General features: G+C 37.9%; 1 protein-coding gene across 1 annotated transcript in view; it reads left to right on the top strand.

Annotated features, from left to right (window-relative positions):
• The window catches only part of TTC21B (tetratricopeptide repeat domain 21B), an 86,431-nt gene that overhangs the window by 14,213 nt on the left and 58,803 nt on the right, over positions 1 to 13,415 (top strand). The window contains exons 7-8 of the mRNA XM_008063028.1: positions 11,811 to 11,895; positions 12,968 to 13,066. Coding sequence (XP_008061219.1) covers positions 11,811 to 11,895; positions 12,968 to 13,066 — 184 coding nt within the window. The remainder of the gene's footprint in view (positions 1 to 11,810; positions 11,896 to 12,967; positions 13,067 to 13,415) is intronic.

A 13,415-nucleotide genomic window follows, 5' to 3' on the forward strand; every position in this document is an offset into this window, starting at 1 on the left:
CACACCCCTCTCCAGCAACTGTTATTTTTTGAGTTATTGATAATTGCTATTCTGACTGGAGTTAGGTGGTAGCTCAGTGTGGTTTTGATTTGCATCTCCCTGATGATTAGTGAGGTTGAACATTTTTTCATGTGTCTGTTGGCTGCTCGGATGTCTTCCTTTGAGAAGTGTCTGTTCATATCTTTTGCCCATTTTATAATGGGGTTGTATGTTTTTTTTCTTTTCAGCATGTTTGAGTTCCTTATAGATCCAAGATGTTAAGCCTTTGTCAGACCTGGAGTTGACAAATACTTTTTCCCAGTCTGTAGGCTGTCTCCCTACTCTCTTGATGGTTTCTTTGGCTTTGCAGAAGCTTGTCAGTTTAATGAGGTCCCACTTGTCTATCTTCTCTCTTATGGCCTGTGGGTTTCAGGTTTTGTTCAGGAATTGGATGCCAGTTCCAATTTCCATGAGGGTATGTCCTTCATTTTCTAAGGTTCTTATGGTTTGAGGTTTTACATTTAGGTCTCTGATCCATTTAGAGTTAATTTTTGTGTATGGGGATAGATAGGGGTCCTGTTTCATCTTCTGCATGTGGTCAGCCTGTTTCCCAGCACCATTTACTGAATAGGTTCTCCTCTCCCCAGTGGTAGGTGGTGGAGTCTTTGTTGAAGATGAATTGATTGAGAAATTGAGGTTTTGCTTCTGGGATCTCAGTTCTGTTCCATTGGTCTATATGCCTGTTTCTATACCAATACCAAGCTGTTTTGATTATTGTAGCTTTATAGTAAAGTTTGAAGTCTGGTAATGTGATACCACCTGCTTTGTTTTTTGTTTTTTTTGCTGAGAATTATTCTGGCTATTCTTGGTCATTTGTGTTTCCATATGAATTCCTGTGTTGTTTTTTCTAGGTCTAAGAAGAATGTTGCTGGTAATTTGATGGGTATTGCATTAAATCTGTAGATTGCCTTAGGTAGAATGGACATCTTCACAATGTTGATTCTTCCAATCCATGAGCATGGGATATTTTCCCACTTGTTTGTGTCATCTTTGATTTCTTTGAGCAATGTTTTGTAGTTTTCATTGTAAAGGTCTTTCACGTTTCTGGTTAGGAAGATGCCAAGGTATTTTATTTTTTTTGTGGCTACTGTGAATGGAATTGTGGTTTTTATTTGGGTTTCTGTTTGTTTATTTTTGGTGTAAAGAAATGTGAATGTCTTTTGCACATTTATTTTATGTGCTGAGACTTTGCCAAAGTTCTTTATCAGTGTAAGGAGGTTTTTGACAGATTCTCTTGGGTTTTCAAGGTACATGATCATGTCATCTGCAAAGAGAGATAACTTGATTTCCTCTTTTCCTATTTGGATACCCCTGATTGCCTTCTCTTCTCTGATTGCTCTAGCCAGGATTTCCAAAACTATATTGAACAGGATGGTGAGAGTGGGCATCCTTGTCTTGTTCCAGTTTTCAGGGGAAATGGTTCCAATTTTTGTCCGTTTAAGAGTATGCTGGCTATGGGCTTCTCGTAGATAGCTTTTACTATTTTGAGGTATGTTCCCCATATGCCTAGATGTTCGAGAGTTATCAACAAGGGGTGCTGGATTTTATCAAAAGCTTTTTCTGCATCTAATGATATAATCATGTGGTTTTTGTTTTGACATCTGTTGATGTATTTAATTACATTTATGGTTTTACGAATGTGAACCAGCCTTTCATCCCAGGGATGAAGCATACTTGGTCATGGTGGATGATTTTTGAGATGTGTTGTTGAATCCGCTTTGCTAGGATCTTGTTGAGAATTTTAGCATCTATGTTCATCAAAGATATTGACCTGTAGCTCTCTTTCTTTGTTGGATCTTTACCTGCCTTGGGTATCAATGTGATGTTGACTTCGTAAAATGATTTGGGGAGAGTTCCGTCTTTTTCAATTGCCTGGAATACCTTCAGTAGGATTGGTATCAGCTCCTTCTTAAATGTTTTGTAGAATTCTGCTGGAAAGTCATCTGGACCAGGGCTTTTTTTTGTAGGTAGTTTTCTTATTATGTAGTCAATTTCCTTGATTGTTATTGGTCTATTTAGGGTCTCAATTTCTTCTTGTTCCAACCTAGGTAGGTTGTGTGATGTCAGAAAGTCCTCCATTTCCTTAAGGTTTTCAAACTTGTTTCCATACAAGTGTACATAGTAGTCTCTAATGATCTTTTGTATTTCTTCAGGGTCAGATGTGACTTCATCTTTTGTGTTTCTGATTGTGCTTAGTTGGGTTTTTTCTTGTTTTTTTCTTGGCCAGTCTAGCTAGGGGACCATTGATCTTGTTTATCCTTTCAAAGAACCAGCTTTTTGTTTCATTGATTTTTTTGTATTATTTTTTTGTCTTCTATGTCCTGGATTTGGGCTTTTATTTTGTTGATCTGGATTCTTCTGCTAAAATTAGGGTTTTTGTGGTCTTGCTTCTCCAGCTTCCTTAGGTGGCTTGTTAGGCTGTTAATTTGTGATCCTTCCATTTTCGTCATATGATTTGTAGGGATATAAATTACCCTTTTATTACAGCTTTCATGGCGTCCAGAGATTTTGGTAAGATGTTTCTTCATTTTCATTTGTTTCCAGGTATCTTTTAATCTCTGTTTTGATGTCATCATTGACCCAAGAGTTGTTTAGCATCATGCTGTTTAGTGTCCATGTCTTTGTGGGTTTTGGGGGGATCTTGTTGGTGTTAATGTTTATTTTTATTCCACTGTCGTCTGAGAAGCTGCATGATAAAATTTCGGTCCTTTTAAATTTGCTTATACTTGATTAATGGCCAAGTATTGGTCAATCTTAGAGTAATTCCATGCGGTGATGAGTAGATTGTGTATTCTGTGGTCTTTGGATCAAGTGTTCTATAGGTATCAATTAAGTCCATTTGGTCAAGAGTCACATTGAGGTTCCTGATCTCATTGCTGATTTTTTTGTCCTGATGATCTGTCTAGGGTTGTGAGTGGGGTATTAAAGTCCCTTGTTATGATGATGTTAGAGTCAATATCTTTCTTTAGTTTTCCTAGAAGCTGCTTTATGAAAGTTGGCGCTCCTATGTTGGGTGCATATATGTTTAGGATAGATATTTTTTGTTGATGGAGTGAACCTTTTATCATTATGTAGTGGCCCTCTGTATCTTTTTACATTTTTGATAGCTTAAATGGTATTTTTTCTGAAATTAGGATCATGACTCCTCCTTTCTTTTGTGTTTCATTTGCCTGAAAATTTGTTTCCCATCCTCTTACTTTGAGTCTGTGTGTCCTTTCTAGTGAGATGGGTCTCTTGAAGGCAGTATATTGTTGCCTGGTGATATTTTATCCATTTTGTCATTCTATGTCTTTTCAATGGTGCATTTAGTCCATTCACATTCAGGCTAATTATTGAAATGTGAGAGTTCGTCCCTATCATAGAGTTCTTATAGAGTGTTGTTCTTCCACTTGGTTTTTTGTCTTTCTTTTGGTTTTGGGGTTGGTTCATGTGTATTTTATTCTTTTTCCTGTACCCTTGTGAAGAACGTTGTTCTTTTTTCCTTTTCTTCTGTGTTTAGTACTTTCTCAAGTGTTTCATGTAGAGGTAGTCTGGTGGCAGCATAAGTTCTTAGGGATTGGATATCTGGGAAAGATTTTAATTCTCCCTCGCTGATAAAGCTTAACTTGGCTGGATAGGTTATTCTTGGTTGAAATTGTTTATCTATTAGAACTTTGAAGATAGGGCTCCAAGCTCTCCTAGCCTGTAGGGTTTCTGTAGATAAATCTGCTGCTATTCTAATTGGTCTTCCATGGTAGGTGATCTGGCCTTTTTCTCTTGCTGCCTTTAGGGTTTTTTCTTTTATACTTACTTTGTTTAGGTGAATTATTATGTGTCTGGGAGTTGGTCTTCTCATTTGTTGTCTTGCAGGGGTTCTCTGAATCTCTTGTTTTTGAATTTTTGCATCACTGATTAGATAAGGGAACTTTTCTTGAATAATCTCATGGAAAGTTTGTTCTAGTGTGATCTCTGTCTCTCTTTCTGCCTCAAGAAGGTCAATTACTCTTTGGTTCGGTCTCTTGAAGCAATCGCTCATCTCTTGAAGGTTTTGTTCTGTCTTTTTAAGCTTGTTTTCTGTGTTTTTAACAGTTTGGGTTAGTCCTATATTTTGGTCCTCAAGTTCTGAGATTCTTCTGCTTGGCTAATTCTGCTTTTCATGCTTATCAGTTTGTTATTTATTTCATTCACAGTATTCTTTATTACTGTTATCTCAGTCATCAGCTCCTCCCTGGTTTCTTCTTGTCTCTCCTCAATTCTTTTTAATCTCTCCATTAATGTCTTGATATCTAGGTTTGTAGTTTGAGACCGGTCATTCTGGGGGCTCTTCATTGTTTGCATTCCAAAGTCAGTTTTCTCAGTGTCTGCCCTCCCAGGGGTCTGGGAGAGACCCATATTCTTCTTTTGGTTTTTCTTCATTTGTGTAGATTTTTCTCTCTCTCCCCCTTTCCTTCCCCTTCTTTAATTCTGTTTTTCAGAGAAGGTGGGGTTGCTTTTGCTTTGCTTATGCAATCTCCTGTTCTTCCTTATTAGGGTCCTTTGACTCTGTTCACTTTTGAGGTTGGAGTGTGGGCTGCGGGCTGTACTTTTTGCAGTTTTGAGGTTTAATGGAGGAGGAAGCTGTGATTCAGAATCTATATGCTGATTCCAGCATCCACCAACAGGTGTATGAGCACACTGGAACCTATTTCCCACTGCCTTATAATCTGTGTGCAGCGGGATGTAGGTTTGGTCCCTGGAACAAAAGGAGGTACAAAAGCGGAAAATAATGGAGGATGGGGGGGTCAATAGAAAGTTAGAAAGAGAGACGAGTGAGAGGGAAAACAGACATACATACCAACTAACAGGTGAATAAGAGACACAAGGCCAGAGGGAAGTGCAAAAAACACACAAGCAAAATTCCCTAGAGAATACTGGTAGCTACACAAAGACCAATAAAATCATGCCTTTTGATGCGTTTTTCCCTAACACAAACAGATAGTGTAAGTCAAAAAGCAAACAAAAGTGAACAAAACAAACAGTCAAGATGATAAAATCAAAAGTCAAAATAAGAAATCAGACTAGCTCTAGAATCTTTCCTGAGTGTCTAAAGTCTCTTCAGCTCTGATTTCCAGCCTCTCCCCTTTGCTTTCACTGCAGGCAGCTAGATTTACTCGCAGCTTGGGTTTGTTCTTTTAGCCTGCTGCCTGGGAGGTCTGCGATGCTTAGCTGCCTGCGTCTGATTCAGCATGGGGGGGATTTGTCTCCTGTTTAGCAATGTTACCTTAGGAACAGAGGTGGGGGCTGCTGGTAGGTGGGCAGGGCAATGCAAATCTCTGCCTGGAGAATGACCACTGTGGCAGCTCCTTTTTCAGGAATCCTTTCTCTCCACTCGTCTGGGACCCTGGGCGATCCACTGTGATGGGCTGTGGTGGCGTGCGAGGCGCCATGGATCAGCTGCATAGCTGGGCACTGGATACAGGGTGTCACCAGCAAGCTGGGGTGGAGGAGGGAGTTGGAAGTTCCCTCTTCTGGAGCTGAGAGCCTCCAATCAGCACCTTCTTAAGATATGCTGTTCCCTTACACAAGCATGGAGTCGTGCGCTGGGTGCCTCAGCCTGGGTGGGCCCAGGACTCCGGAGCTCCAAAGTTCCAAAGGCCAGGCAATGAGTGGCGAGAGTGGTCCTGGGCCCCTCACAGGTTACTTCAGCCAGAAATGGAACTGGTATCTCTGAGCGGCAGGCGCCCAGAGCCTCCCTGGGTGACCGGCGGCTTGGTGCTGGGTGCTGGGCGAGATGATGTAGCCAGGGAAGGAGCCGAGACCCGAGACTCCCGCGTGGGCAGGGGTCACGTATAGTGGAGCAGCAGCAGCCGGGAACCGCAGTGTCCAGCCCTGTGTGAGACTGAGGGTCCCTGGACCTCGAACCAGTGTGGCTGGTGGTAGCCAGGGGAGTGGTGGAAGAAAAGTAAGAGTCTTTTTGGGAACTCACGTTCGGAGAATCTCTGAATTCCACCTATGCCGTCGCCATCTTACCGGAACTCCAACCTGAATTATATTTTTAAAATTCTTTTAAAATGATTACTTCATTGTGTGCAGAACAGACTGTGCAAAAGGAGGCAAACGTAGAAGCAGGAAGGACATTTTGTGACTGTTACCATAATTCAGAAGAGAAGTGCCGGTGACAGGCCCAGCAGGAAGCCTGTGGTGGAAGGACTTCGAGATGTATTTTGATTAGGAAAGTGAGAGGAAGGTAGTAGTTAAAAATAATTCCAAGATTTTAGGCCTGAATAACTAGAATGACAACTGAACTGTTGTAAAGGGGTTAGAGTACCAGGCACTCTAATAGGAGGTGCAATTTATCCTTATGGCAATCTTAAGAGGTAGGTGCTATTAATATCTCTTTTGCAGCTGAATAGACTAAGTTGCAGCGAATTAAGTAGTTTATCCAGAGCCACACAGCTAGTTAGTGGTGGAGTAGGATTCTGATGCAGAGCACAATGGCACCAAAGTCAGTGCTCTTAAATGCTACCTGTACGAGAGAATGGACTTGTCTAGAACAGGGAGACTATGGAAAAAGAAGGCTTTAGGGGGAGGTAAGGGGTTTAGGTTTGAACATTGGAAGTTTGAGATACCTTATTGGAAATCAAAGTGGACATGGTTGTATGAATAGTAGGCAGTTGGATGTCTAAATCTGGAGTTCTGGAGAAAGGACTGGACTATAGATAATATGGATATGGATGATGCAGATTATGGAGTACATAGATATACTGTAAATAGATACAGATATAGATATAGAGCGAGAGATGCAGATAATATAGATTTTGGAGTCACTGACACACAGATGTCACTTAAAGCCATGAGACTGACTGAGAATTAAATTGTTTGAGCCACAAATCAATACTTTCTGACTAATAAATGAGTTCATGGTGCTAAATTTTGAAATTACAGAAAAGTAAATTACATAGGTGGTTAAACTATACTTTTAAAATCAGAATGTTTTAATAGAACTTGCCATGCAAACATTAGGCAGGATCCTTTCAAGATAGAAATGAAGCATAAAATTGCATAGGAAGTCAGCTTTACTTCAATATGGATTGAGGTTTATAGTCTTAGAATCTTAGGATTTGCTAAATGATTTGCAAGCATGGTTTTTATCTACATCTGATAAAATGTTAATGGCTAGCTCAGGGCCCATCTTGTCAGCATCTTTGTTAATATCTGTCATTTCTGTTAAGATTTTTATTAGCAACTCTTCATTTTTATAATTTGTACATTTGTAGAGAAAAAAATGAGTAAATAGTTCCCTCAACTTCTCCCCACATCCCAGGGTAACTAGTAATTTTTTTTAACCTTTTTATTATAGAGAATGTCAGACATACAGAAAAGCAGACAGAAAAGCATCATGAAGCATCCTTACCCATTTCCTGCCCCCAGCTACTATCACCACATGACCAAACCCCTATGCCTTCTCTCTTTAATTTTAATTTTAAAGCAAATTCAAGACTATGTCGTTTCATCTGTAAGTATTACAGAATGTATTGCAAAAACAGGATACTTTTTTCCTACATCTAAAAAATTAATAATAGTTTCTTAATATTATCAGATCTCCAGTAAGTGTTCAAATAAGTTGGGTATTTTTTTACAAATTATTTTTTAAATTAGGATCCAAATAAGGTCCACATGTTGTGATTGATTTATGTCTATTGAGTCTGAAGCTTCCCACTTTTTTTTCTTCTTACTCTCCCTTCTAGTGCGCCCTCTTTCTTCTCCCTCTTTCTCTCTCCCTTCCTGCCTTCTTCTTTCTCTTCCCCTCTCGTTTTCTCTTCTTTCTCTTTCCTTTTCTCCTCACTTCTTATTCTTGCTGTTTCTTTTCTTTTCTTTTTTTTTTTTTTTTTTTTTTTTTGAGTTGGAGTCTCACTCTGTCGCCCAGACTGGAGTGCAGTGGCCGCTCCCGGCCACCGCAGCTCGACCTGCTGGGCTCCGGCGATCCTTCCGCCTCAGCCCTCCGAGTAGCCAGAATTACAGGCGCGCGCTACCACGCCCGGCTGATTTTTTTATTTATTGTAGAGATGAGGTCTTGCTGCCCAGGCGGGTCTCGAACCCGCGGGCTCAGGCAATCCACTCACCTCAGCCTCCCAAAGGCGCGGGATTACAGGCTGAGCCAACGAGCCCGGCATTCTTTTCTTTTTTTGAGTCAGGATCTCACTCTGTTCACCAGACTGGAATGCATAGGCACAATCACAACTCTCTGTGGTCTTGACCTCCTGTGCTCAGGGATCCTTCTGCCTCAGTCTCTCAAGTTGCTAGGACTACAGGTGTGTGCCTCCGTGCCCAGCAAATATTATTTCTTTTCTTTTTTGGGGGGGAGGGTTCGGAGCCTCACTCTGTTACCCAGGCTGGAGTGCGGTGGCACAGTCATGGCTACCACAGCCTCGACCTGCTGAGTGCAGGCAATCCTCCCACCTCAACCTTCCAAATAGCTGGAACTACAGGTATGTGCCACCACACCTAGCTAATGTTTTTTATTTATTGTAGAGACAAGGTCTCACCACGTTGCCCAGGCTGGTCTCAAACCCATGGTCTCAAGCAATCCTCTCACCTACTCTTCCCAAAGTGCTGGGATTACAGGTGTGAGCCACTGCACCTGGCCCAGCTAATTTTTTTATTTTATAGCTATGAGGTCTTGCTATGTTGCCCAGGTTAGTCTCGAACTCCTGGACTCAAGCAATCCTCTTGCCTTGACCTCCCAAAGTGCTGGGATTATAGGCATGAGCCATAATGCCTGGCCATGTTCTTGCTGTTTTTCAAGTTAAACCAGTATTTTGTCTTGTAGAATTTTTCATCATCTTAAATTTGTTGATTGACTACTATAGTGTAGTAAAACTTGTTGCTGCATCCTTTGTATTTCCTCTAAATTGGTAGTTGCGTCTAGAAACTTGATTCATGTTCTTTTTTTTTTGGTCAATTACTTAATAAGTGGTGCTGTTCTATTAAAGAGACATAATGTCTACTTCTGTCTCTTTATTTGTGATATTGGCAGCTGTTCATGCTCAATACCTAGGTTCCTTGGTTCATTAGGAATTTCAGTGTGTTTACATTTGAATTCTGTCATTTTTCTTTTTCTTTCCTTTTTTTTTTTTTTGAGACAGGGTCTTGCTCTGTTGCCCAGATTGGGGTGCAGCGAAACGATTATAGCTTACAGAAGCCTTGAGCTTTTGGGCTCGACAGATCTTCCTGCCTTAATGGCACATACCACCATGCCTGGCTCTGAATCTTTTAATTTTTTCTTCATTTCTTAGCTGGAATACTTCTATAAAGAAAAATTTCTCGTCTGCTGGTTACTTAATGGTATAGTTCATATAAGAAAAGTAGGATTTTTCTTTTTCCAGGTTTCAAAAAACAAAACAAAGTTTCTTAGCATCCTCCAGTGGTAAATACTTAATGGTTTGGATTGGTTGATAGTTGGCAAGCCATGGATTTAAACTTGAAGTCTCTGGATATTTTATTTATTATTATTACAAAAACTGTCTTATCTTTGGCCTTTAAGAGATTCTTCAAGTTAGTTTGTAAGTCCTTTTGACATGATCCTAGTAGTCTATGATAGTTACTTTTCCATTTGGTGTGACAAGCTGTACCAGGCTCATCTGCCAAGTAGGATCAACCTTTTTTTCTGAGAAGTCTGATTTCTTTTATTGAGAAACGATATTTGGAGGCATAATTTGGGTACTAGTAACTTTTTGATGTATATATTTTACCAGACTTTTTCCTAGGAAGAAAATGGGTGTGTTGCAGGGAACTGGAGGGGAAGAAAATAATATATAAGAAACATATGTCTATATTTTGGGGGAGTGTTTTTAAAATAAAAAGTAGATTTATTTTGTAGTTTTACACTTATTTTTTGTGTAACTAAGTATTTCATGGATATCATTTTATATCCATCCACACAGATACATCTAATTATTTGTAATAGATTTTATTTTTTAGGACAGTTTTAAGCTGACAGCAAAATTGAGCAGAAGGGACAGAGATTTCCCATATGTACCTTGCTCTAACACATAGTCTCCCCAGTTATCAACATTCTCCACCAGAGTGGTACATTTGCTAGAATTGATAAATCTACATCGATGCATCATTGCTATCCAAAATCCATAGTTTGCATTTCATTTATTTTGCATTTCATTTTTTGTGTTGTACATTCTATGGGTCTCGACAAATTTATAATGACATTTATTCACCATTATAGTATCATACAGAGTATTTGCAGAGCCCTCAAACTTCTCTTTATAATGCTGAATTGCTCTTCTAGAGAATTGAATTAATTTATATTTCTACAAATAGTGTATTGAACGTTCCCTCACCAATTCTAACTTTTATCTGTGTGTATTTTAGTTTTTAAGCACTCTGATAGAGTGCTTTATTTTGATGACATTGAGCATCTTTTTTATGCTATAAGCTGTTGTTTTTCTTTTTTGTAATGACTGGTCCTATGTGTTTTTTTAAACTAGACTTATTCTTTCCTAAGTTACTAATGGGCTCTAGTAATTTTTAGGGTAAGTTCTTCAGCATGTTTTTCTTTTAATTGTTTTGTTGACTCTATTTTTGCTGTTCACTATCATAATTAATTTCCCAAGTTATAAAAATAAACCTTATATGACTTTGGTTTGAATTACATTAAATCTGTAGTTATCCGGGGGCACAATTTTTTAACTTAAACTGAGCATTATTATATTAATCTGCTATTAATATGTAATAAACAACCACAAGTGTCAGAGCATATTATAGTAAGTACTGATCCCTCACATTTGTATGGGCCATCTAGGGTCTGCAGGTCTCAAGCAGGCTTGTCTGGGACTCTGCTTCAAGTTTCAGATCCACCAGGGTGGGCGTGGTACCTCATTGCAGTTTGGGCTCTGGTCATCTTCAACGGTGTTTTTCCTTAGGTTCAAATCAAAAGGTAACAGCTACCCAGAGCAAATTCTTCTCAAGGTGATAGCAGAGATGCAAGAGAAGAGACGGAAATATGCAACACCTCTGGAACTTAGGCTTGACACACTGCTATTCTTGTCCACATTCCATTGACCAGTAGGAGAAAATTATCCAAGTTCTTGGTCAAGAAGAAGTAGAGTACACTCCAGCTTTTGTAGGAGAAATGGCTAAGTTGATTAACCTGTTGGAAGGCACATCTTTAGGGAGGATAAAAAAACTGGAACCAGTAATTCAGTGTACCACAACATCCATATAAGAAACCTAGGGTGTTATCCTTTTTGTTCAGTTCCTCTTTATCGTGTCTTTGAGTAAAGTTTTATAGAAATGCTATTTTGCACATTTCTTACTGCTTGTTATTTTTTTCCTTTTGCCTTTTATTCCCATTGTTAATAGGATATTTTTTCACAATGTTTTCTCATTTGTTTTTATCCGATTGGAGTCTGTTGTTGTCAGTTGCATTAGTAGATTTTTTTCATGTTTGACCTATGTTTGCATTCCTGGAATTCCTGTACTAAATCAGCCTGGTCAGGTGATTTATTCCTTTAGTATAATACTGTTGCATATTGTTAGTTAATACTTTATTTGGGATTGCCACAGGATTTAATGAGACTAATACAGTCTACTGCCATCTTTTTAAAACATATTAAAATTAAATTTCAGAACATTTTCTAGTTTAAGTAATAAGGTTGATAATTTTCATAAAGTAGATGACATTTTACTAATGAAAATTACTTGAACAGTGGAATAATGAGACAAGTAAACCAACTTTTTAAGCCCTCAAATAAAATATGTGAGTTTATTTCAACATTAATTGAAATGTTTTCCTGCAGGTTACTGCTCCAAGATAACCAAAATGTGGAAGCACTGAGAATGCTGGCTCTTTACTATTTGTGTAGGGAGGGGGATATAGAGAAGGTAAGTTGTGTTGTTTCACTTAAGTTTCCTATATTAAAAATATGTTTCATTATACATACACACAAACACATGTTTTTGTATACATGTACTTTAAAGCCATGAAGTTCTCTTTTAAAATGTATGTCATGGTAGTAGACTACTAGAAAAACACCTTAACAAGGAAATCAATTAGGAAAGCAAAAATATTATATAATTAAATTTACCCTTGAAAATCTTTTAAATCTTTAATTACAGTATATGTGGTTTTCTTTATGAAACTCCTGTGTAATAATAGATATGATTAATGTTACCAGTGATACTGGGTATGAAAAAGTACATATGCAAAATATAATTTATAGTACAAAATAACAATTTTGCAAAAATTAAATAGACTTAGGATGAAATCCCATTGTATCTTATAATAAGGTACATCTGTTTCTATAGTAGTGAACATATTGACTATATACTGGATTATAGAGTGTCAAAATCCAATATGAAGCAAATAGTAGAGCATTTGCATTGTGTTTAGCACGATTAAATAGGTTAATGTGACAGTGCCTAATAAATACTTCAAAAATCTTAGTAGGGATACATCTTCAGTAAATTTTCCAGGCATTGAAATTACTTATACTAAGTACCTTAATAATTTTTCTAATCTGCAAAGCATTTTAAATATAAACTAGTCTAATAGGCAATTCAAGGGCTGATTTCATAAAATATTGTTTATAAATATGTTATCATTAATATCTTTTTTGTGTCATGAATTAACTATTGGATGGGGAGCTTGGCATGTATAATTAATCGAATATTATAAATATCTTGAGCCATCCAAAGATTACTATTCAATAACAAATATCAAAGAAACACATTCTAAAACTTTTAGTTATAATTATTGAACTCATTTAAAAGCATTTTAAATATGTCTAAACTACATATATTCCATTGGAAGAGGAGGAATTTATAAAAGCAAAGGTTTTTTTTAAAAAGTATAAATAGCATACTATGACTAGTATACTTTATTACTGAATATGTGTATGTATTCATTCTTTTTTCTAGTATATTTAGAAATTAATACTGATTACTTTTGTTTTAGGCTTCCACTAAGCTGGATAACTTAGGAAATGCATTGGATGCCATGGAACCACAGAATGCTCAACTTTTCTATAACATTACACTAGCCTTCAGCAGAACTGTAAGAGTACCTGCTATGTACCAGAGCTCTGTTATCTGTGGTAGAGGATATAAAATAAGTCAGAAGGTGGAGGCACTGAAGAACATGTGGCATGTGGCCTAGAGTGAAAATATGATAAGTATCTAAAAATGTGATACATTCCTAAGAAAGGGACTTCAGGGAGATGTGGTTTTAGTCAAGGAGGCTTCATGGAGGGAGTGACACCTATTGAGCCTTTGAGGGGTAGGAAGTACCTTCCAGGCAAATGAAATAGAAACTCTTTTATTTTAATCATAGTATAGGATTTATGACTAGGGTTGTTTTTTTTTTTCTTTCTCTTCTTTTTTTTTTTTTTTTTGGGGTTAAAAAA

The sequence above is a fragment of the Carlito syrichta genome, unplaced genomic scaffold (assembly GCF_000164805.1).
Source record: "Carlito syrichta isolate Samal-C Ts95f unplaced genomic scaffold, Tarsius_syrichta-2.0.1 Scaffold306482, whole genome shotgun sequence".
Taxonomy (NCBI): Eukaryota; Metazoa; Chordata; class Mammalia; order Primates; family Tarsiidae; genus Carlito; species Carlito syrichta.